At 41.5% G+C, this 24187-nt stretch overlaps 1 protein-coding gene across 4 annotated transcripts in view; it reads right to left on the reverse strand.

Annotated features, from left to right (window-relative positions):
- Positions 1-16923: 16923 nt before the first annotated feature.
- The window catches only part of MPPED2 (metallophosphoesterase domain containing 2), a 107264-nt gene continuing 100000 nt past the window's right edge, over positions 16924-24187 (reverse strand). For all 4 annotated transcript variants that reach the window (XM_051776852.1, XM_051776853.1, XM_051776855.1 and 1 more), the window contains 3 exons: positions 22655-22770; positions 19839-19952; positions 16924-17140 (listed from right to left, as the gene is read on the reverse strand). In XM_051776852.1, coding sequence (XP_051632812.1) covers positions 17022-17140; positions 19839-19952; positions 22655-22770 — 349 coding nt within the window. In that variant the 3' untranslated portion in view covers positions 16924-17021. The remainder of the gene's footprint in view (positions 17141-19838; positions 19953-22654; positions 22771-24187) is intronic.

A 24187-nucleotide genomic window follows, 5' to 3' on the forward strand; every position in this document is an offset into this window, starting at 1 on the left:
CAGGCATGCTGCTGGCTCAGATTCAGCTCACTGCTTCCCAGTGCTGTGCCACAGGGTTAGTACCTCCAAAGTGCAGAACCCGTGTTTGTCCTTGCTGAATTTTGTCAGGTTCCCGTTGGTCTGTTCCTCCAGTCTGCTCCTGTCCCTTTGAAACACTCCAAGATCTTTGAATCAAAAGTGAAATGCTAACGTTGTTTTAACGTTCCCACACTCCCTGTGAAGAAGGTAGGATGTTATGCTGGCAGATCCTGTTTGTTGAAATGCATCTAGGATACATCCAGAGGAAAAAAGATGGGAGAAGGAGGACATGGCAACAGAGCATCTCTCCATGTCTCCATGCTCCCCCATTCCCCTGACCTGAGGGTAGTTGAGTCCCTGTTTGGTATAAGATATGTGGCAATAATACCTCAGTGTTGTGGCCTTCAGTGAATGCAAGGTTTAAGATGTGAGGTAAAGACATACATAAATTCTCTGGGTGATGAATGGTTGGTAGTTTCATTTGAGTATTTTCTGCTGCAGGTGTTTAGCATTTTTTCCAAGGAGTCAAGGTTTAACCCCAGGCAGAAACTGAGTTCCATGTAGATGCTTGCTCACTCCCTGCTGGTGGGATGGGGGAGAGAACCAGAAGGGTAAAAAGGAGCAAATTCCTGGAGTGAGACAAAGACAGTTTAATAGATAAAGTAAAAGCTACATGCACAAGCAAAACAAAGCAAGGAATTCATTCCCTACTTCCCATGGACAGGTAGGCATTCAGATATCTGCAGGAAAGCAGGACTCTGTCTCCCATAACGGTGACTTGGGAAGACAAATGCTATCACTAAACATCCCCCCTTCCCTCCTTCTTGCCCCAGCTTTATACGCTGAGCATGACACCATATGGTCTGGAATATCCCTTGGGCCAGTTGGGGTCAGCTGTCCTGGCTCTGTCCCTTCCAATTCCTTGTGCACCCCAAGCCCCTTGCTGGTGGGGTGGAGCGAGAGGCAGAAAAGGTCTTGGCTCTGTGTAAGTGCTGCTCAGCATTACCTAAACATCCCTGAATTACTGACACCATTTCCACCACAAATCCAAAACACAGCTCCATAGCAGGCACTAGGGAGAAAATTAACCCTACCCCAGTCAAAACCAGCACACAAGGGTGTATTCCAGAGAATAGAACAAGGAGGCAGTTTCATCTGAACATTTGCATCCCTAGGACACAGTCACTGTGGCCAGCAAAGCCAAAGTGGTTGCACATGGAGCACCCAAGTCGGGAGGAGTTAGAGTGGGAATACAACTGGGTTATGGACTCGGCAGAATCCCGACAATAACGTGGGATGTGCTTTGCTGGGCAAGGTGGAAGACGCGACGTTCCCAGCTGGCAACTGCTGGTAAGTTAATACTCCCAGCTGGAGGCTGGGGGGTGATCTGATATTCCCAGCTGGTGGCCATGGCCTGCCTCGGCGCGCTCCCAGCCGTGCATGTGTCTTCCCTGCACAATGGGAAGGGGTGGGCGAAGCGTAATAAAGCAGCTGGTCTATTAGAAGATAAGCTTTGTGGAGAATAGCACAAACATGCAGAATCCCCTTAATCTTAAACTTTATTACCCCAGATAATAGGCTTTGGTAGTGACAACAATCAGTTGAAATGCAGAATTGTCTTGGCTCCTGCAGCACCTGCCATGTCAGTCAGTCACAAGCCATCTCCTGCTGCACAAAAAGGTGGCTGTTGTGGGGCTAGCAAGCTAAAAGTTGTGTTGATTTATTTTGAAAAGGCCAGGGAAAGCTGGGCACCCTCCCTTTGCAGGCTTAAGCTTGCACTCTGAACCTGCCAGGGAGGAAAGGCTAACGGGATATGAAAGCCTGCTTTCTTTACCTCCGAGGAGTTGGAGCAAGGCTTCTTTTGTCCACTGAAGCCCACTTGAAGGAGTAGGGAGTGTTATTCCTACTCTGAATTAGGTCAAGTTTCCCAATATTCAACCAGCAATTAGAAGGGAAAAGCCATTAAATCTGTTTGTAAAACCTTTATCTGTGTCATTTTCAATATTTCTGACATAAAATTAATTTAGTTTTCTGAGGCACAACTCAGAAGCATCTCATATTCTCCGTTCAGTGAAACAATCAGATCCATGAAGCTCAAAGCACATGTGCAATACCCACATCTGTAAGTGGGGAGGAACAGAAAGCTTTCAAATGAAAAGGCATTTTGCTTTATAAATGGCCTTGCCCTTATTAATTTTTAAGGGCTTTTGTCAAGTTAATTTTTTTTCCACAGTCCTGTGATCAAAATATGGGGGGGGGGGGGAGAATCTGCTTACCCCAAGCTGTTCTTTTGTTTAGAAATATTTCAATATGAATATTGGTTAATAGAATAACTACAAAGTGACAGAGGGTAATTTTCAAATCATGAGAGATAAGAGATGTTTTAAGAAAAATTTGTGCCAATTATTTCAACTTTTCTGTGTCCTCCAACAATAGTTGCTACAAGGAGTGTAACAGAAGCTCACAGTGAGAGGGGCTCATTTAGGGACGAGGTGTTTATACATGTGCTGGTTTTGGCTGGAATGGAGTTAATTTTCTCCATAGTAGCTGCTACGGGCTGTGTTTTGGATTTGTGCTGGAAACAGTGTTAATAATACAGGCATGTTTTCCTTGCTGCTGAGCTATGCTCACACAGAGTAGAGGTCTTTTCTGCCTCTCACTCCACCCCACCAGCGATTAGATTGGGGTGCACAAGGAGCTGGGAGGGGACACAGCCAGGACAGCTGGCCCCAACTGACCCAAGGGATATTCCAGACCACAGGACATCATGCTCAGCATATAAAGCTGAGGGAAGGAGGGAAGGGGGGGATGTTTAGTGACAGCATTTGTCTACCCCAGTCACTGTTGCATGTGATGGTGCTCTGCTCTCCTGAGGGTGGCTGAGCACCCGCCTGCCCATGGGAAGTGGGGAATGAATTCCTTGTTTTGCTTTGCTTGCATGTAAGGATTTCGATTTACTTATTAAACTGTCTTTATCTCAACTCAGGAGTTTTATCACTTTTATCCTTCCAATTCTCTCTCCCATCCCAACACAGAGGGAGTGAGTGAGCAGCTGCATGGAGCTCAGTTGCTGGCTGGAGTTAAACTATGACAGTGCAGGTCTAGGGAGTATAGTCAACTAAGTCTAAATGCTATGAATATTAAAGCTCAATCTAGTGGGTTAGATTTCTAGTCTTAGCTTTGCCTACAAATCTCTCCCTTCTAATGTCCAGTATTTCACTCTCTTCTCTGAAGAAAGTGTGAGTGGAGATTTAAAAATCAGTAGATTGAAACCAGCAGTGTATATATAACTTGCAGAACTATAAACAGAGAGGCAACAGAAGGTGCACTGAAACCTGCATCGCTCTCTGCCTGTCTCTGAAGACAGAAGTCAGACTCGAGGCAGCACTGACCACCCCAGCACCCTGCCAGCTGCACTGGGACAGTGCTGGAAAAGCATTGTCACGGCAGAGCAGATGCCATCATCAAACTGTCTGGGTGAGGGCTGGGAAACAATGAAACCTAAAAGAGGAGTTTAACACCATCGCAGTGAAGCGTTAGAAGAAATGCTGCTTCGAGCCTGATTTACCTCACCTCAGTTGGCTTTGAAACTCCTTGTCTGGTTCAGGTGATTCCAGGGCTCCTGACCGGTTCACGAGCTCTCCGGCCCTTGTGCCTCAGCAACGGGAGACAACCTCCCTCCTCAGACGGTTCCACTTCCTCTGGCAGACAAGACCAAGACACCTCAGCTTCCTTTGCAATGCCATATTGATTTTTGCAGTCTCTCCTTCCCTAAGGAATTGACTGCACTAGATCAAATTAAGAACAATCTGAGCGTTTAATGGGGCTCCTTCAATGCGATGAAGTTTGATTGCTCGAAGTTGAAGTTCATGATAATTATTTATGCTGACAGCACCCTCACAGGCAATAAAGCCTGACCCTTTCCTGAAGGCCTCTGTCTTTCCATCAGGGAATTATTTTAATCCTGCTCTGCTTACTTAGTACACTTACTTCTCATTATTAAATATGAGAATAATGATCAGACAACAAAATGTATCATATTTCCACCAAAACTGGTATCAGAATTCTGATTCTGTTGCTGTTCTCAGTGACTAAATAAAACTCTTGTGCCTGACCAGCAACAGCAGCACCAGAGCTCACGTGCAGTTGGAGATTACCAACAAAACTTTTGGCTCTAGTGGATGCAGGATCAGGGCTCTCCCTGCTCATCTGCAGTTGCACAGTACCTATAAAATCTGTTCGTGATGAAAACTGCTGCATTTCTATATTGTCTAAGAGGTCTATCCTGAGGATTGTCTATAATCACCACTCTGAGTTAAATAACAGGTTTATTTGTGAGCAGGTATTTTCATGAATGACAGAGAAGTTGAAACCAAATCTTGCTTGCAACTTCTTGAGCTCTGTTATTAAAAACCCTCCTGGTGGAGTATAATGAAAACAGTCCTCATAGTTCCTGTGTGTGTGTAGGGACCCCACAAAACCAGCTGTCTTTAACACCTGGGCATGCTTCTCAATGCACAAAGCATCAACAGGTTTTCATTTGTGGTGTGTATGCACACACACACATAAAAGTGAAAACATGATGATGTTGTATGTATACACACACATAAAAAATACACCTACGTGCAAAGTAGCCCTCCATCTGCAGCTGCTATAAATGAAGCAGTATAACACTTCAGCCCTCAAAAAATTGAAAAGGGCATCAGGTAAGGACAGAAGGCAGTTTTCTGATTAATTTTTTTTTTAAACTTTCCTCCCCAACCCCCAAAACAGCAGCTACATCCATCAAACTTTTCTCTGGAGCATAACTGTCAATATATAACACATTTTGGGACCTCCCCACATGTATTCTGCTTTTTTATGGCAAGGAGAAAACCAATGATTATGGCTTTCTCACAAGGAATGTAGTACCTACCTGGGTTGTCATCCTTCTGTGGTGGAGGGAATGGCTACAGGGCTCTGATGCAGACTCATAAAATCCTCGTTGTCGTTCCTTTGAGCAGGCAGCCCAGGATCCCTGCTGTTCCTGTCACACTCCTTCTCCCCAGTGCAGGCTTCTTTCACTAGGCAAGGTCTTGGTATTCCAGCTTTCAGATGCACGAACAGCTGCCTTGCATTACACGGTAATTCCCCAGCCAAGGGACTGAGGAGAAAAACCAGTCTCTTAGCTCATCTAAATGTAAAAATGACGTTATTTAAGAAAAGCTAGAAGACGTGAAAATGGAAATTAAGCTGCGTGGAGGCAGCAGAGCTTCCCTGTGACAGCGCTGGCTTCCCCTCAGCAGTGCTGGAGCAGCCCAGCTCCAAACCCACCACTTGGGCCGGACAGAGAAGGAGCAGCGAGGGGCTGGCAGCTGATCAAGGGGGAAAAGCACATTTGAGGGGTTCCCTTAGATGGCTCTGTTTATTTCTTGCTTTGGCTTTCATTTGCTCTTTGTCACATCTCGGCTCATCCATTTTAGACGGTGTGTCAGAACCGATCTTGTCTCAGTGGATTGCTCTGAAACCTAATGATGGCTCGGCTTTTTCAATACCCCTGAGGGGCCAGGCAAAAGGAAGCTGGAGCTGCCCCCCTCCCCAGCACAGGTCAGGGTTTGCATTTGGGGAGGGAGTTGGCTACTTGCAGCAGGGGAGGGGTTTTTCGACAGTATGGCTTGATGTAATCAAAGAATAGGGCTTAAACCTGCTTCTCATTTAAAAACAAAAAAAGAAAAAAGCAAAGCAGGAGGCAAGAGGGGAGCTGCTCTGTTTCTTTAAGCGAGAGAGCCTGTGTTGGCCACTCTGCTGAGCCACTCACTGCCCTGCTCTAAGTTCTTAAGTGATACTGAACTCCAGGTGACCCTCGCAGACAGTAATTGCTTTAGCATAGGCTTGACAACAACAGCACGAGCTGTTATTTTAAGCACAAGTTTAAAATAAATTTCAACCCTGGAGACGTGCTCACGTGAAGAATCCAGTACATCGCCCGTGTTTTCATTGATGAGCGTCACAGTTCTTGGCAGTTGGGAAAAATGAGTTTTCAAGGGATTTCCAGAGCCTCCTGCTCCAGTTTGTAACCTGGCAGGCAGTCAACCAGGAAAGACAGCAGATGGCCTTTAAAGGAATTTTATGGGACAGCTCCAGGCCAGTATCCCTGCTCGTTTAGTCCTCTTCTTTAAAGAGGTTTTCCTTTTGGAGAAAACCAAATTTAATTGCAGTTCCTTGCTTTGTAGCTGTAGCATAGTTCATCTAAAATGGGTTCATCACACCTGACAATACAGACCACCCAAAACCTGCCCATCAAATACTCATTTAAATGTCACCCTTGCATTGGGAGAATGAAACTTTCTGCTCCTGAGCAGGAAAGGGGAAAATTTCAGCTGCAAGTGCTGTAGGAATTGTTTGTTCGTGAGGAGGTGCCCACAGGACACACACAGAGCAGAGACATGTCTGCAACTGCAGCACAGTTTTAGAGCACTTCCCATTTTAACAAACCACCTGCAAATTAGCCCTGATACTTGCCAAGGTTTTAAGGAGGTACATGTACCGTGCTGCTACACTGAATCTGGCATGCAAATTTTCACTAAATTTGATGGAAAGTTACTCTTCTTTCAATAGTGAAGAGGAAAGTGTTTACTTGAAGAGGATGAAGTTTCCTTTTTCTGGCCCACACAGTGGTAGCATACACAGGATGGATTTGGATTCTGTGAGTAATGAAGAAGAGAACTACATTTTTTTTTTGCCTGGCTCTTTCTAAAGACATTTTTTTCAGCTTGCCAGGCTGACTTCCTGCAGGCAGCCTTCTCACAATATGAACTATTGAAAGTTAGAATGTACCTGTCCACCTGGCATGGCCTCCTCTTGTTCATGTTTTAGTGGATGGTGCATTGGGAAAAGGCTGCTAGGACATTGGAGAAGAATAATAGACACGTGCATAGAATTCTACACGGCAGTCAGTGTTTTATCCTTTCAGGAAGACTTCAAGTATTTCAAGAAAAGAATTTGTACCAAGTTTCAATCCTCTGCAGCAAACATAAAGTGGTTCAAACTCTAAATACACAGGGGGTTCCAGCATGTGGTGTGCAAGGCAAGGGGAGACACAATTTCTCTGCATACTGTTGTCTGGAAATTGGCTTTTTTTTCTTTTCCCTCCCCCTCTCCAATAAAAGACAGAGTTAGATCCCAATTGCAAACTTAAATATCCACCTGACAGCAAACATTCAGATATTCCAGGCCACTCTAAAGCAGCACTTCCTCCTCTGACAAATCAGATTGGAATTCTGAGAAACATATATAAGAAGTCTACATCCTTTGCTTGTTTGCTGATTAAATACACTTCTGCTCTGTCATCACTGATGAGGTCAGCTTGGTCCAATAACTTTTGATGACACAAAGTGGTGGACTTGCTGTTGGCATTTTTTTAAATGCCTACATTTTAGAAAAAAATTGCCTGTATCAGCTTGCTAAATAACAAAACTCATGAAATTGCTTATTTTCGTCATCATTTGAACTACTAGTAATTATGCCTGCAATAGTAAAATGAGATTTTAATGCTGATTAATGAAACTGCTAAATTGTCAAGACTGCTAGTCACAGCTATCAGTCTCTGGAGACTGTCCCCTAAAATAGTTGCCATCATATGTATAATATGGCTTTTTCTGTAGGACCAGATGTGAAGCATATGGTGACCTGTTACAGTAGGCATGGTTTGTAAGTCCTGGCTGAGTTATATTGGACAAACTACCCAAATGGAAAGATAGCATCCAGTGATTATTATAGGATCATAGCAGCTTTCTAGAGGGTAAGGGATGATGGAGGACATGGGAAACTGCCTAGCTCCATTAATCATTCCTGCTTGATGGAGTAATACTGATATTCTTTTATGCTTATTTATATCCTAGAAGAATGCCATGCTGCTGCATATGCAAACATACTGTAAAACATATTGCCACTGCTTACCACTTGTTCTCTTTCCTGCCTGTGCCAGGTACCCATTCCCACTGCTGGAGGGAAATCCCACGGGATGGTGAGTGCTGGCAAGAGGAACCTGTGGAGTTCCCAAGTGTTGGACCTGACAGTTGGCAGGAACAAACCCCAGAGGTGCTGCTGCAGAGGAGGAAATGTGGTGTGTGATAGAAGGACATTGGACCATCCAGACCACAAAGAGGTAGGTGGCAAAATGAGGACTAATTATGTAATGAAACTCACTGGTCTCTGCTGCAGAGACACAATTTTAGTGCAGTTGGGCACATTTTACTTCCTTTTGGCCATTTAGTGGTTTGGGGTAGGGTCCTGGCTCACAGGACAGCAGTGAATGGCTGCACTGAGCTCAGGAGGGCTGCTGTGAGAGTGCTTGTGCCCCTGGCAAGAGGAACAAGAGTAAACCTCTCCTCTGAATAACCAAATTGCCCCTTACCCATTAACTTGATGGTTATCCAATACTGTACTCAGTCTTCAGTACACTGGCAGGTACAACCCAGAGCAAAACATAATGGACTGCTTTTCAGTTTTGCTACTGCCACTTCGTATTACTCCTTGTATGATTCTGTCGTTTTATGAACAGTTTAACCTATTTACTCATGTGTAAATGGACAATGGTTGAAGATTAGAGAGGCTTCATTTGCTATGAAGAGCTGCTATCTTGTCTCAAAGGAAAAAGAACCAGTTGACCTAGATGGCAGGTCATGTACTTCTTACTGCAGATGTAAATCAAATTATCATCACAGCATCAGCCTATGTGTACAGTAACAAATACACAACTGCATAGACACAAACTGATTTTTGGAGGAAAGAAAGTTTAAACAGCTGTTTCAGTAACTAAATATATCAATTAATATGCAGGATGATTCAGATGATTCATAGGCACATTTGCTGTGCCTAAATTTCTAAAATTGGTGCTAAAATTGCTGATGGTCAAACTTACTTCAGGCAAGATGTTCTTGTTTGAATGCCTGCTTGGAGAAGGGAGTAAATTTCGTGTTATCTCCTAAACCATTCCAATATTTCTTCCACTGCCCTATTCTTGGGCTTTAGAGCTGTTCTCTCAAATAGAAGTGCTCTTCTTATAACTTATCAGGTCTTGCTGTTTTGTCAGTGTTTTCACAGCACCCAGTCCTGCATTCCTAACCCCCATGAGCAGTATCACCAACTTCACCAAGTCAGATCCCCAGAAATGCTGAAATTATGCACTGCAACTCTGTAATCATGCAAGGCTGATTTATTGCAGCAAAAGTCCTTTTCACATTGTTTGGCAACAGAAAGTGAGGTATTTCCACTATATGGTTAAGCTTTCTGTGACGAATGATGCTACCACAGTTTAACTGGCATTTATACAAATATTCAGGTCTGTAAACGATACTAGTGGAAGCCAGAGCTACAGCTGGGGTTGTCTGCATATGGCTACTGCACTCTGGATAATTTGTTCCTTGGAAAAGTCTGTTTTCATAGTAACGTGGTTACAAAGCAGCCTCTCAAGCGCCACTGTGTCAGGAAAAGCACATCACAGACAGAAGGTAATGACTGCTGACACCAGACCAGCTTTCCTCTTGTTCCATATAAAAGCCAGCAAACTCTAAATCATCAGTGCAACCAATGCCATGTGCCTGCCCCCATTGTTCGAGCGCGGCTTTAAGCTGGGAACAAAATCCATCAAAACGCGGTTTACGAAAAAAATTTCCTGTACGACATGGACGAGTCCGACTGGCTGGTCTGAACAAAGGTAAACTGGGATTAAGATTTCAACAAAGAGCACTTCCTACCCAAGGAACAGTGCCTTGGTAACTACTTCACACGCACAGAAAAACCCCTCCAACACTCCATCTCCCTGGGTCAAACAAAAAAAAAAAAAAAAAGAGAAATCTGGTGTGAGATGGTCTTAGAATTGTTCCTGTCCTGGCACTTTGGCACACAGCCTTGCAGGCTCTGTGAGAAGGAGGAAGATTACAGTAAACAAGTCATAAAATACTGTTTGTCTAACATTTGCCATAACTACAGCCCACATACTTTAGCCTGAAAATCCAGTTTGTCTCTTGAATGCCCTTTCTGGTATCTATTGGTTATCGTTGGTTCAAATGACAGCTTTAATGTGAAATCTTCTGTGGGCTTTTAAGTGACTTTGCTTCTCCAAGTAAGGATTAGGAAGTTGGCTCATTTTCACTGTATGATCTTTCCAAATAAAAAGCTGTAGGGAACTGAACAGGAGCAAACAGTCAGATCAGAAAATAAGGATTCCGTCCTTAGTTTGGCCACAGGCCGCTGGTGTAACTGTAGCTGATCAGCTTAATTTTTGTCCCACAGCTGTTCCAACAGTAAAAAATAGCATAGTTACTGGCTTTTTGCTTTCCTTGATTCTTGCTTAACTCAGGCTTCACAATAAAGGCACTCTCTGACCATGCTGGGCATGGAACACCAAGTCAGGAAGGTCTTTGCCTCACCTGGAACACAACTGAGAGCCTCAGCTTTTACTCACACAGCCAATAGTTTGCTGTAGGGCATTAAACTAAGAACAGTAAATTTTTTCTGTGACTATCCACTGTGCTTAAGTCTAACTGGTAACTGCAGTAACTCCAGAGAAATCTTGGAACAACAGGTAAGATTTTTTTGTGCAAGACAAAAAACCATAAAACTGGAAATTTTTTTTTACATACTTCTAGATACAGTAAGTGATAGAGTGCCCAATAGGATTTTTCAAATGTTCCTGGGCGACATAAACATATCTGAAAAACTGGCCTCAGTTTGATAACAGAAACCCAAATCACAAATGAAAATAAATCCCTTGAATTTCATTTCAGGCTGATATAGCTCTTGGATTTCAAAGTTTTATATCTAGTATAATTGATTATGAATAAGCCTACGTATTTTGTAGTTTTAAGTCTACAGAAAATTCAATAGCACTTTGTACAAGCTGTTCTGTTGATTAGGAGACCTTAATCAATACAATTTAGCTTCTCTTAGGAACTGCCCCTGTGCCAGCCAGAGCTGGGCTCGAGCCAGATGCCTTGTAGTGTCAATACGATGCTCAAACACATCGTCTCCAAAATTCTCCTGATACCTTATAACACAAAGCCAATAATAATGTGGTGTTACTGAGAGAGCTGCAGTTGGTATCTCACAATGATGCAAATATTTTGTACCTGCTTCAGACCTTTTAAAGAATCTACGATAGGGAACATAAAAAAAAGGAAAGTCACATTCCTCCTCCAACTGCAGTAACTTTCAGGCAGAAAAAATATTTTGAAGTACTCACACAACGGTCAATGTTGAAAATGCTTGTACACAGCATGCAAAACCTTGTTGTTCCTTTTGTAACTGAGAGCCCTCGGCAACAGACTGACACTTTTGAGCCACAGCTATAAAAACAGCAATACAAAAATACATTTTAATGGATTTTGAGGAAGACTAAGTCTTATTTCATAATTTTAAGTCTATGCTTTCTAGCCTACTTTTGAATGTGTTGTTATTTATCTAAACTCCAAGGATTTTTGCACTCCTAACTCCTCAGTTCATAAAGCTGACAAGTCCTACTGTACCTCTGAGCCCCCTACCTAGAGAAGTACTCCTCACTGTTTGAGGAAGAGATTAATGTAGGCCATTCATTCAGTTATCCCAAACTCAGGTAGAGGTTTTTGTCACACTCCCTTTCATGAATGTAAACCTTAGTTACAAAAAAGCAACTAAACTGTGTACTAAGAACTGCAGGGAAATGCTGCCCTAGAAGAAATGAAGGACCCCTCTGATTCTATTCTATAATCGACAAAAAGTAAATTAAGCCTGAGGAAAACAAGAGGTGAAACAAAATGAGATGTATCCTTATAGCCACATCCTAATAGAATCATTACAAAACTGGCTGGCTCCTGACAGAGGTGGAGGTACGGAAAGGGATAACTAGATGGGGAAGAAATAAATCAATAGGGATGGCTGAAAACCGATTTAGAGCACTAAGCTCACTCAGACTTCTCTTGCATTTTCTCTTGATTAGGCTGACAGGAACTGAAGATGAAAATGTTAAAACCCGACTTTAGTCTCCCGTGTTGCACTTAGGCTGCACTCATTTGTTAGAGCTCCTTTCTTTGTGCCTCTGCAGGTCAGGCAGTGCTCCAGCAGCCGGGCCCTGCCTGCAGAAGTGCAGAGGGTGTCCTCTGGCAGCCGACACAGCTGTCCAAGCCTGACCACAACATGATTTTATCTGAGGAGCTAATGTAAATTAGCTGATGATAGTGCACAGCAGACTGCTTGCTGCAAATGAGGAATCTGCAAGGAAGTTAGGATCAGTATCAAAACAGAGGAAAGAAAACACACTGCTTTTACAATGCATTTCTCCTCACAATCAGAAGCTATCATGTTTAGGCAGAGAAAATCAGGAACCCTGCCTGTCTATAACTGCTAGAGAATATCAAGTTGAAAAAAGGAAGGGGGGGGGCAGGGAGAGAAAGGGTGAAAAGAAAATTTCAGAAACGTAATTCAAACACGCGTGGTCAAAAAGCAAGGCCTCAAAGAAAGCTCTAGGGTCAATGTAACACAGAATGGAAGCACTACAGAGTTTGGAAGCCTCCCTGTGACTTAAATTACAGATGGTTTCCAGGAGTTTCCTTAATAAAATTTGTCTAGGGAGAAAATATTGGTGTCAGTGAGGGGAAAAACTCTGATTCACGGAAAATGGAAAAGAGAAAGGCAGCTTCAACCAGGAGTCAGTCATCAATCTGTTTCTTAGACAGAGTCTTGGCAAAACCCATTCTCCTGGTAGAACTTGCCTGGAGTAGACCAGATTGATTTGACAGTCTCTTAGCCTAATAAATGCTTGACCTCAAGGTCTGCTGAATTCACTAAATTCACTATGCAGAGAGAATTGGGAACCAATCACCTCTGGGGAACATCCTGTTCTGCAGCCCTCCCCTGATAAAGGCCTTGACTGCTTTCAGCCTTATCGAGATGACTAGATGAAAGCTGCTCTCAGAAGAAGAAAGGTTAATCGACTACACTGCTGTTAATCAATCACTTGGAAAGATTCAGCACTTACAATAGGTAGGTCCCTCTTCCTGCCAAGAGGTTCTTGCATGTTAACCAGGGACCATCTCCTCCAGTTTGAAGGATGAGTAACAGGCAGGAACACAATCCCCGATAGATGCCAGGTGTCTGATCCAGAGCCAGCTGAAGTGAATAGAAGGACTCCTGGTGAGTTCAGTGGGCTTGGACCAGACCCCAAAGAAAGACTTATCATCCCAGGTTTATTCTGCATACATGTATCGAGCTACTCTTAGCAGTGAAAGATCCTTGAAAAGAAGCAGATACATCACACACTTCTGCCTCCCTGTGAAATCAAACTTCTTCAAATCATACTGTATCCCATTTACCCTGATTGTCAGATATGGCTGACATCCAGCAAAGGAAAATTACCTGCCTGTGACAGCACAGATAGACATTTCAAAATCTCTAAGGAGCACAAAAAGAAAAATGCCAAGCTGCTAATGTTTTCCTGGCCTTTTTGTAATTGCTGCTAGCCAAAATGATAGCTTTCTCAGAAGAGGAAAAGCTAGATCAATTTCTGAAAGGACAAAGGAAAACTGAAGGAATAAGATTTAAAAGATCCTGGCGTGGAAAAGAAAAGCTCAGTCCTGAATCAGCAGTGGTATGCAAGGTGAGGCTGACAGAACCCGAGAGAAAAAAAGTACCAAGAGAGAACACACAGTTAGAAAGTACCCCTGAAGATTTACTTCTGTAAATTCACAGCTGTATTCAGCACCAGCATCAGCTGATGACAAAGCAGTGACTGCCCCTGATGCACTCTAAATGGAAGTAGGAAGTCTTAACCCCATTGTTACAAATCCAGGTCCTTTTATCCCAGCGCAGAACCACTTGGTAACACAGCTGCTGCACCACACAGCTGAAAAGCCGTATGGCAAAGAGCTGAAACCAAAAGACACACACCTTTAGGACATTTATGGCTATAGGTACCAGCTTATGGTTTATTGGTACAGACTTGCTTCTCCACAGCACTGCTTCTGGTATTTTCTCACTACCAGTCTCACCCAAGGCAGACTCCAGGTTGAACTTGTGCTACCATTTCCTCATGCCTGCCGCCAGAAGGCTTCAGGTTGCTCAAATCCTGGAAAAAAAGCTGCTGGCTGGAAACTTTTGCTTTTGGAATAACCCAGTTTTCATTAGAGGCAGACACATGACAGACTGGTGCCATGGGCTATACCTGCTGTAGCTGGTGAAGAGGTGTCAGGTCCTTCAGAAGGGTGGAGAGCAGTACAGGTGCAGTGACTCTTCTCTGCTCGTCTGAAAGTTCATGGCACTGTAAAACACCCTAGGCTATGGATATTTCCTTCTTGGGCAGTGGCAACAAGCAACAGATCAGCGAAACACAGTAATCTAAGGTGTGCTACATATATAATTTCTATATACCCCAAGAAAATGCTTTTTCCAAGCCATCTTGAATGGATGGCCATGCTCTTTGCCAGTAAACAGCTCGTTGCCAAAAACAATTCCACAGTCTTCCTACTGCTAGCTGAAAAACGCCCACAAGACATATCCTGCATCTACATCCAAAAGTAAGGACTGATTCTCTCTCTCTCTCTCTCTCTCTCTCTCTCTCTCTCTCTCTCTCTCTCTCTCTCTAAAATAGGACCTTTTCTCCTTTGCCTCCACTGATAAAATAACCAGCACTGCAAGCAAAGCAAGGCAGATATCATTAAAGAGTAAAGGTACCTATATATTTCATAAGGAAACCTGACAAGAAATTCCACATGCAAAACAAGAACTAGATTTAAGAGGTACAACGGCTTCTTTCCCAGAAAAGACTTTGGTATAGCAGCCCTATAAATCTGAAAATTTCAGCCAACTCCACAGCTATGTGGAATGCACATTGCATCAAAACACAGAGCAGCACTCTAGGCTGTACTCTGCTGTAAGAGCCTAGAATTTGGTTTTCTATAACCTTTGTGTGAAAATGATGTCAAAAGTTAACAACCTGCTAAGATAAATGTGAACACACTGTGTCTCTCCAGGTCTTGCTGATGTTATTGCAGATGCAGAATCACGAAAACTGTGCCTTATCTTCTCATGCTTGAAACTGGATTTTCACAGCTATAATTCTACTTTGGAACAAGGTTCTGCTGTTATATATGTAACTGTATGCAGCAATACCAGCAGCAGGTCCTGCTGTGTTTGTCATTCCATGGGCACACACTGAATCCCACTCCCTGGTGATTCTCCTGCCAGTGGCGGATCCCGCTGTAGCCACAAAAATGACAAGAGATCCAGATAAAAAGTGATATATTTCACCTATTGACTATTCATTTCTTAACCCAGAGTGGATGAGCATAAGACACCTGCAGGTTGGTACTAATGACCAAGTGAGGCAGTAGAAAGGTTACTGCCTAATCAATTCTTCCTCGTGTCGTTTGGAATAGCATCCTACAAGGCTTAAGGCACAAACTTGGCTGCGCTGAACTACGACATCCAGAGACAAAATCCCTTCTGTCTAAAAGGAATGGAGAGATGGATGGCTGGCAGAGAAATGGAAGGAAAAGTCTGAGTGCCTTATCGACCCAACTGACATCCTGCGAACAGCATGAACAAAAATGTGTTGGGAAATAGAGAACTTCTTACTTACCCCTGTCATCGCTCCCCCCAACGGTTCATGCCATGGAAAACCACAAAAATTCCCTTAGGCCATGTATTTTTTTAAAAATCTTGCAATTTTATTTGCATATAAAGGCCGCTAGATATAATATCACAATAAATTTAAAGAAACAACCGCTTTTCTAAGTTCCATTAACAAGGTAACGTAAAACAGAACAAAGCTCAATAGCATTTACAGTGGTGGAACAGAAATAACTATCTGCAACAATATTTTGTGCTAGCGAGATTGCATTTACACACAGTGCAAAATAAGAAAAAGGAAATAAAAAAGACAAGAAGAATATTTAAATATAAAGGACAACTAAGCCTTATTTTATTTAGGCTTGATTGTATCCATTTGACTCTATACATGCCTGAACTACAACAAAGATTTAACTCGGGCTCTTGAAGGCCTTGAGCACTTGGAAAAATGTGTCACATCCTTCATAATTTAGATGTGCTGTACAGCATAATTTTGCAGATGCTATACTGGCAATATTAAATCCTAGCTTAGTTATAATGCACAAAAAATACATATATATATAAATTCATATTTAAAAGGAGTCCGCATTTACATTTTTTTTTTTTTTACTGCATGAAATACCTGCTCTTTGCAGCTTTCACCCCCAGTCTTTTAAAGCTAAAATAATTTAAAAAAGAAACAACAGAAGGTAGATATCACATACAGGCTGTGGCTATCTAGATCAGTCTTTATAAAGCAGGTAGAGACAAACAACTGAGAAGTCTATTCTCCCCTTGCTGCATTCTACCATGAACAGAATTAAGTTTAAGTACATGCACACATATCAAGAGGTAAATGGACCCCAAAATATTGTTTGTGCTACTAAAAAAAATTGATATAAATGGAGATAAAAAGCTAACATTTAGACCTAGGGAAAAAGAAGACACTTAAAAAAACCTTGACAATAACATAAGTTGTGCAAATTTGGGTGTTTTTAAATGCTGCCTATTTTTTAGCTTATAATATAATATTAAAATAAGGTCTCTCACTTATTAAAAGAAAGCTTGGCTGTCCTTTTGAGAACACTATAACAATTTACAATGGCAAATTTATTGAAAAACAAAATTCATTTTACAAATTCACAATGCTTTATCAATTTAAAATGAATGCTGCATTTCCAAAAAGCACAACCTCTAACTTTTCTCCTTGTTTGTTTTGCACCAGCAATTTACAAAAAAGAAAAACAAACAAACAAACAAACAAACAAAAAAAACAAACCCCAAAGCCCACCCCAAAACAAAAACCCCCAGGGTTCCCCCAAAATCCCACCCCGCCCTCCCCCAGCCCCTCTTTCGAAATAAACATGTAACTGAATGTAAGTTTTATAATTAGAAAATGGCAGTTTATAGACCTTCCCCAGTTCCAAATGTGCAGTAGTGCTTCAGGATCCTTGAGGGGTCGGAAGGTCGAATATAATTGGAGGGTTGGTTGGCTGGAAGCTGACTGTACACGTTGAAGCATTGATGTACGTCGTGTAACCGTCCGTCATGATGCCATAACCTGTGGGGACAACGTGTCACACTCACTGCACCACAAACAAACAGCGCTGAAGGCTTGCTGTGGGATCAGTGCTTTGGAGGAAAATTAAATTAATCCCTTCAAAACGATGCAAAGCCCTTGAAAGCTGCTTGATTGAAAAAAAAAAACAACACACAGTGTGCCGTGTTTGAAATAAGAACTGATGCTTTTGTTTTACGTACAAACCTTTTTTCCCCCCATGGATAGCCCTCTGTTGCAACTGGATGCAGCAGAAACAGAGACAAAGCCACACATGTTCTTTTTCTAATTACATTATTAGTGAGCTACAGTCAGAAGAAAAAGACCATTCGGGATTCGGAAGTACCTTTGGTTTAGTCTACAACACCGTCTCTCTGGGAAATGACCCAAACTCTTGTAAGCTCTCCCTCTGCTAGTCCTTATTATCCAGTTCCTCATCACAGGACTGCCAAGCTGGTGTTCATGCTGGCTCCTGATACCCCAGAAACTCCTCAGCAGGTTAAAAGTATACACACACATCCAGGTTGTCCAGAGAGGTTCCGTGGTTGGAAGTGTTCAAGGCCAGGTTGGATGGGGCTTGGAGCAAGCTGGTCTAGTGGAAGGTGTCCTTGCCCCTGGCAGGGGGTTTGGAATGAGATGATCTTTAAGGTCCCTCCCAATCAAAACCATTTTATGACTCCACGATATACTATATATATATATATACACACACACATATGTGCATATACATATATATACACACATATATATTTTTAAACTATTTTTGTAAAAATGTGTGTGTTTTCAGCTGACATCCACAAAAAGCTAAACAAAGGACTTGGAAAAGGTCTTGAAAATGTATCTGGCACCAAATGTACTTGAAAAAATAATTTTGAAAACCCCCAGAGTTTCATGGAGGAAGAGAGTTTCCCATCGCAAACCCACAGAGGAAAAATGTTTTTCTTTTAAACCATTATGATACAGTACAGATCACTGCTGTCTGAAAGCTAAGATAAATACAGCTACCCACAGTGCCTATCAGAAAGAATAATCACTTCAGAATTGCTGCACTGTCCACCTGTATTACTTTATTTATTTAGAATGGCAATTTTGATTTAGACCATCTCATGGTGGGAAAAACCCTGTTTGTGGTTGTTCTTGCTTATCAACCAGGGAAAAAACCTGCATCACCAAAATGTGTGTACAGCCTCCGCTGATTTAAGGGAATGTGGTGCACGTTCATCTCAGCTGGAGTTGGATGAGAATTAATTGAACTGTAAGATAATGCTTTTAACACTTTGCTATTTCTTCCCATACCGAAACAAGCTGTTCTTATGTCTTCTGTGTAAGTACTAAACGGGATTTAACTTTTTGTTGTTATTCTTGTAAGAATTTATTTGAACGTTAGCTTTTAATATGTGCTGCCACCTTTCCTGTGAGATACGAATGCAGGGTGCTACACATGGTTCCTTGGTGCTTTCTCATAATAATGGTCTTGTACATTTTAAATATCTTCCTGTCCCACTATTTAATGCTATTACAACCAGAAGTTTCACCACCTAATGTGCCTACAAAGGCTGTAGACAACTTACACGTTTTAGCTGGAAGTCTTGCTATATTCGCTTATTCTTAATATGCAAGGACTAATATTTATACAAAATATCCAATCTTTTCCTGAGTGCATTAAAAGACTGTTATTTATGCCTCTATACTTAAGGTCATGTCAACATTCCCAGTATAAACTCTTTATTTGCAGATGCCAGGCATGAAATTCGTCGTATGGAGTCACAGGGGCTTCAGAAAAACCAACACCACTAGTTGAGAAAGCTGTCCTTTTTTTATTTTCCTTTTATGAAGTCCTCCAAATCTTTAAGCTTATGGAGAACCTACTTACAGACAATGGAGAAACCTCCAGGGGGAGAATATAAAGCATTTAATGTGTAATTTTGAGTTCCAGGGTCACAAAGTCTTACACTCTCTCTCAGGCAGAACTCCTAGTGTTTGTCTCTCAGCCACATGAAAGTGAGGGAATTGTATTAAATATTTAAGTATCTCCAGCATGTATTTAATCTCTCAGTCACTTCCACTGCCACAAACTGAGCTCATTGTTTCTGAAGCTTCACACTCTGCCTGTCCTGGCACTGACAGTGGGGAAATATCTCTTCTAAAACATGAGACTCCTGGAGGGTAACACACGCAGTACAGACTGTATTACAGGGTGCTTTTAGAAATGTATGCACAGTGAGTTCTGGCAATGCCTCCTGATGCCTGACTCAAGATGCCCTCCTTTTTGCTTCTCCTTGTGAACTGAGGGAGGTGAGCTGAGACAGTAAGTTGTCTTTGATTTTCTTTTCCCTCTGGCACCTTTCTTAGCTCCTGTATTTAGAGTAATGGGGATAATTTTCATTTTGGCTTGCAAGTGTGGGGAATCTCATCTGTTTCTCTAACCAAGTTTGTCAAAATTTGAATTGCTTTCAAATAACCTGCATAGAACAACCTTTGCACAGTGAGAGATGTAGGTGGCTAAATGTAGCACACATTCCTGAAACAGCCAGTTTTAATTCTGGCATAAATTTACAAAGTGCTGTGCATGCAACCACTTCCCTCAGCTCTTTCCCCACTTTAGTCCAATATGCCACCATCCATCCATTGCAATACACCATCAAAACGTGCTCCTTGAAATCTGCCTGAGATCCAAGTGGGGAGTAGTGCTGCTCCTTACCTTCATGAATCCCACCAAAGACATGGAGTTTGGGCCTTACTCGCCTCTGCACTGTGTTCAGCAGCTCCACACAACCCACTCTCTGCAGCTCCTTTGGAACCCAGTCTCGAAAACCTGAAGGCAAAATGCAATCAATATTGTTAATTTTCTCTTATTCAGGTAAGGTTTCACGTACTCTTTCAGGAAGTCATAATTCACAGAAGGTTTATTACATTATCTCTAGTCATAACCTCTCCATTAAAGCACACAGTGGCTTTTAAGGAATGTTTCGCTGCCACTTTGTCTTCCTTAAGATTTCCTCCCTTCAACTGCATTAATATTTTTCTGGATGTGATTTGTTTTTTTAAACTACAGGTTTAAAAACTCATCTTCCACCTTGAAACCCTGGGACATTTATTCCTGGCACTGTTGCAGATTTTTCTTTCCCTTGCCCTGGCTCTTGGAGCAGTCAGCTTCCCAAGCCAGCTATGTGGTTATTCCAGAAACGTAAACAGCTCAGGAAGATCAGCTGATTTCGATACAGCTGTCACCCCAAAGGTTTAAAACACAGTCTCCCACAACTTCCAGAGGACCACGGTCTGCAAGCATCAGGTAACTTCTGAGCCCACATCACCACCCTCAAGCAATGCAGCAAAACAGCTTTCAACAAGCCAGTGCTAACTGATTATATTGCCAGTTGGTCCTACAGATAATATGGGAAAATGTGCAAAATTTGACATCAGTCCTTACAGAAGTTTGCTGCCTGGACTAGCACTGACAAACATCAGCAGGGCAAGATGAACGAGGGGGAGTGAAAGGGAAATTGGGAGCCAGGTCTGACTGCAGCACCATTCTCCTGACTTTAGTGTGACTACACCCTGTGCCAAGTTTCTCCCAGGTAGTAAAAACATGTTTGTGACATGAACTTGGCTAAACTTTAGAATGAACAAAGAGTCCAGTTACAGCTCTACCTCCCTTAATATTTACTTACTAAGTAAATAAGTAAACAATAAATATGTATTTAAAAAGCAGTATTTTGTCAATATTACCATACAGGTGGAGACCTAAAGCCCCTCATTTTAGGCACAGTACTAACAACTAATCTGTGTCTGTAGTTAAGATACAGTGCCAACCTTTTGAAATTGAACTTTATTATCGCCATCAAACACAAAATTTAAGTATGCTTATTCAATTAAAGCACTCCTTAGTGTCTGCAGCATCACAGTACTTCTGCATGAACCCAGTTCAGAGCAGATGGATTAACAACCCATTTAAAACAGCACCCATGAAACATTATAAACGTGCTTGCGGGGTTTTTTTTCACTTCTTTGGGAAAATAAACTGATTAAGAGAGTGCTGTTCAAAGCACTGGTTTGCAATATCCGGCGGCTCCAAAGCCAGTGGATGCTGTATCTCTGCTTTAACACAGCAGTAAGGTGGGAGCTCCAGTGAGGTTAAAGAGAATTTGTAGATCACCTTACGATGTTCTCTAAGTTGTACCAAAAAAATGGAACCAGAAAATAAAAGGAGCAGTAATTACATTGGTCAAAAACTTTCTGGGTTTTTTTTTCCCTTAGCTTTGCTTAGATCGCTGACTCTTAATTGTGGTAGAAAGCATAAGCATGCATTATTTCCTGACTCCACTGTCACCAAGAAGCTCTGTGAGATCACTGAGCCAGCCTGGAAGCATTTAAAATGCTGCTTTATGATGGCACCATGCAATTCTTAGAAGTTTTTACTATACTCACAACCATCTCAAAAGTCAGTGACTTCGTGAGATTTGTGTGATGATCTGACCCCTTGGATTGCAAGCTCTTACTAAAACCCTGACAAAATCACAGCAAGGGCAATGAAAAGACAGCCACACTTCCTTATCCTGGTAAGTCATATTTATAAAAGACAGATGCTCAGTTGTAAACCCCACTGAAATACTTAAAATACAGTCCTAGACTGCTTGCCACATGTGTCTTATAGAAAAAGCAGTAAATAATATGTGATACTGTCTTCTGGGGTACAGGGTAGAAGAAAAATAGTGGGGCTTTTCAAGTGGTTTTAGCGTGGGCTTTAATGACTTCAGACATGCCAAAACTGAGTACTCCTGTCTCTGCTACATGAGTATCCCAGGGTCTTTTTGAGACCATCAGAACTTAGTTTAGATCTTACGAGCTAAATGGAGATCAGTGAATTACTCACGTTGACAAGGCAAGCAAAATTCAACTAAATGAGAAACTTTTAGCTACCTAATGAGAAAACAAATTATGCATTCACAGACTGGTGCTCACCCATCATTAGTTCAAGTAAGGAACAATTATCTAAGAACGTAATTTTCTTCCTTCACAAAGTTTTTATAAGCCAATTAATACCTTTAAAACTACTGTTACATATTCTAAGTTTATCAGGACTTTATCAAGGAGAATATGTGATTACATACTCCTAAACTCCTGACTGCTTACTCTCAAACCTTAAAGTAACAGGCCATTGTAGTGAGAAAAGTTTTTAAAAGTTTTAGTCAAGCTCTAAAAAATCATATGGGATTGGAAACTGCTTGTCAGATGAATACTGTTCTTAAATAAAATGTCAAACTATAATGGTTATTGAATCAGATATTTGATCTCCCCTAGCTTTAATTTAACAAAAAAATTTAAGTTTTTTTATTGAAATTCAACAGATCAGCAAAGCCTAATCATCATTTTCCACTTCTTCCAAGAAGGTTTTTAATCCACAGTTTTGAGTTTGGGTGCAATTAGAGTATAGGTTAGAGCATTATTAGTTTTGCTTATTTTGAAAGTAAAATTCTCATGCAAAAAAAAATCACACAGAGCTTTTGTTTCACTTACCAAGGGGAGGTCCATGTGTCATTAGTATATCAATTCCCTCAGGAATAAGGTTCCACTTGTCTAGCAAAGACTGACCTCTGGGTAGATTAAAGCCCCATCCATTAAACCACGGTGTCCTTTGGGGGAAAATAAGACAAACTGCATCAGTGTAAAATAAAAATCTCTTTCCTTCTCCATTTTTTTTCCAAATTAAACCAATTTCTGTGCTTCAGAGATTACTTGCAGACAGCCTTTTTGAAGGGGATGCCTCTAAAACACACTGATTCAAATACATACATACATTAATGTATACGTTTGAATTCAGATTAATATCTGATGCTATTTTTGTACTTCAAGAGTATTCAGCCTGGGGGGCATTTTCTCACTAGAGGGAAAGGGAAAAATGTTAGAATAACACAGTCTAAATATAAAGCTTTTTTTTTTTTTTCAAAGTTTGGGGATGTTGGAAGGTAAGAACTCCTTGCTCATGCTAATTACCAAAACAAGCAAAAAAATTCCAAAGCTTTTTGGAGGCAAATATCAATTTCTCACAGCATGGGGCAGCAGTAAGTAACAGTTCAACAGGATGCACGAGGTGGCACTTAAAAGTACCATCTGTGCTACGGTGTTTCACCAAACTCAAACTTGCTCCTTTTAGCACTTTTAATACTGGGTTACTGTCACCTGTCTTGGTTTTGAACTCCTGAGCCTCCTAAAGATCTCCATCACACAATGTTTAGCCTCACCGTGGCTTTTTAAAGAGATTTTATAATTTAAAGTTCATCTACTATTTCTTAAGGAAAACTTATATTCTCAGTCTTCTCCACCATAGCATAGCATTGTTCTGAGACACTGGTTTAACCACCAATCCAAGCCTGCAGCAATGACAAGTGAACCTCCTAGGAGTACTTTTTCCAAGTATAACAGCAAAAATGAATAATTTTCACGCAGGTATATCATAATAAAGCCTTTCCTTATCAGATAGGTACACAAAGCAATTGTTCTGAAGAGGTACTGTAATGTTTACAGTATCTGTTACTAACATCTTTTTATACAGTTGTTCATACTGTACTAATTTTAAGGGTTTTCAGCCATGTGTGCATTTCCTAGAGCTCAGGCAAGAGATTTAGACTTCATTTGCTAGGGAGGAAACTCCTATCCTAGCCCTAGTCATTTGGGGGTATCTTTCTGAGAGTTCAAGCTACTCCTGACATCTTTTGTGTGATGCAGTTCTGAAAAGAGAAAACAAAAACTGGGGCGGAAAACCAACCACAAACCAAAGAAAACTGTACCTTTTAAAGAGACAGAGATCATTAGAGCCCTATGTAATTTCATTATGTAACCTGCCTCCTCTACCCTCTAAATTATTCATATTTCTCAGCCTCAAATATGCATTAAAGCAGGAGCGTCCTGCTGAGATTACATCTCTAATTTTTATTTTTTTTGTAATTAAAGCGCTTTGTTTTCCTGGCACAATGATTTGACCAAGGAAGATTATACCCAGTTATATGGATGATCTGCATTCCTGACAATCGGCAGTATGGAAAAACAGCA

The sequence above is a fragment of the Manacus candei genome, unplaced genomic scaffold (genome assembly GCF_025592945.1).
Source record: "Manacus candei isolate 608988 ecotype Guabito, Panama unplaced genomic scaffold, ASM2559294v1 h1tg000009l, whole genome shotgun sequence".
NCBI classification, from domain to species: Eukaryota; Metazoa; Chordata; class Aves; order Passeriformes; family Pipridae; genus Manacus; species Manacus candei.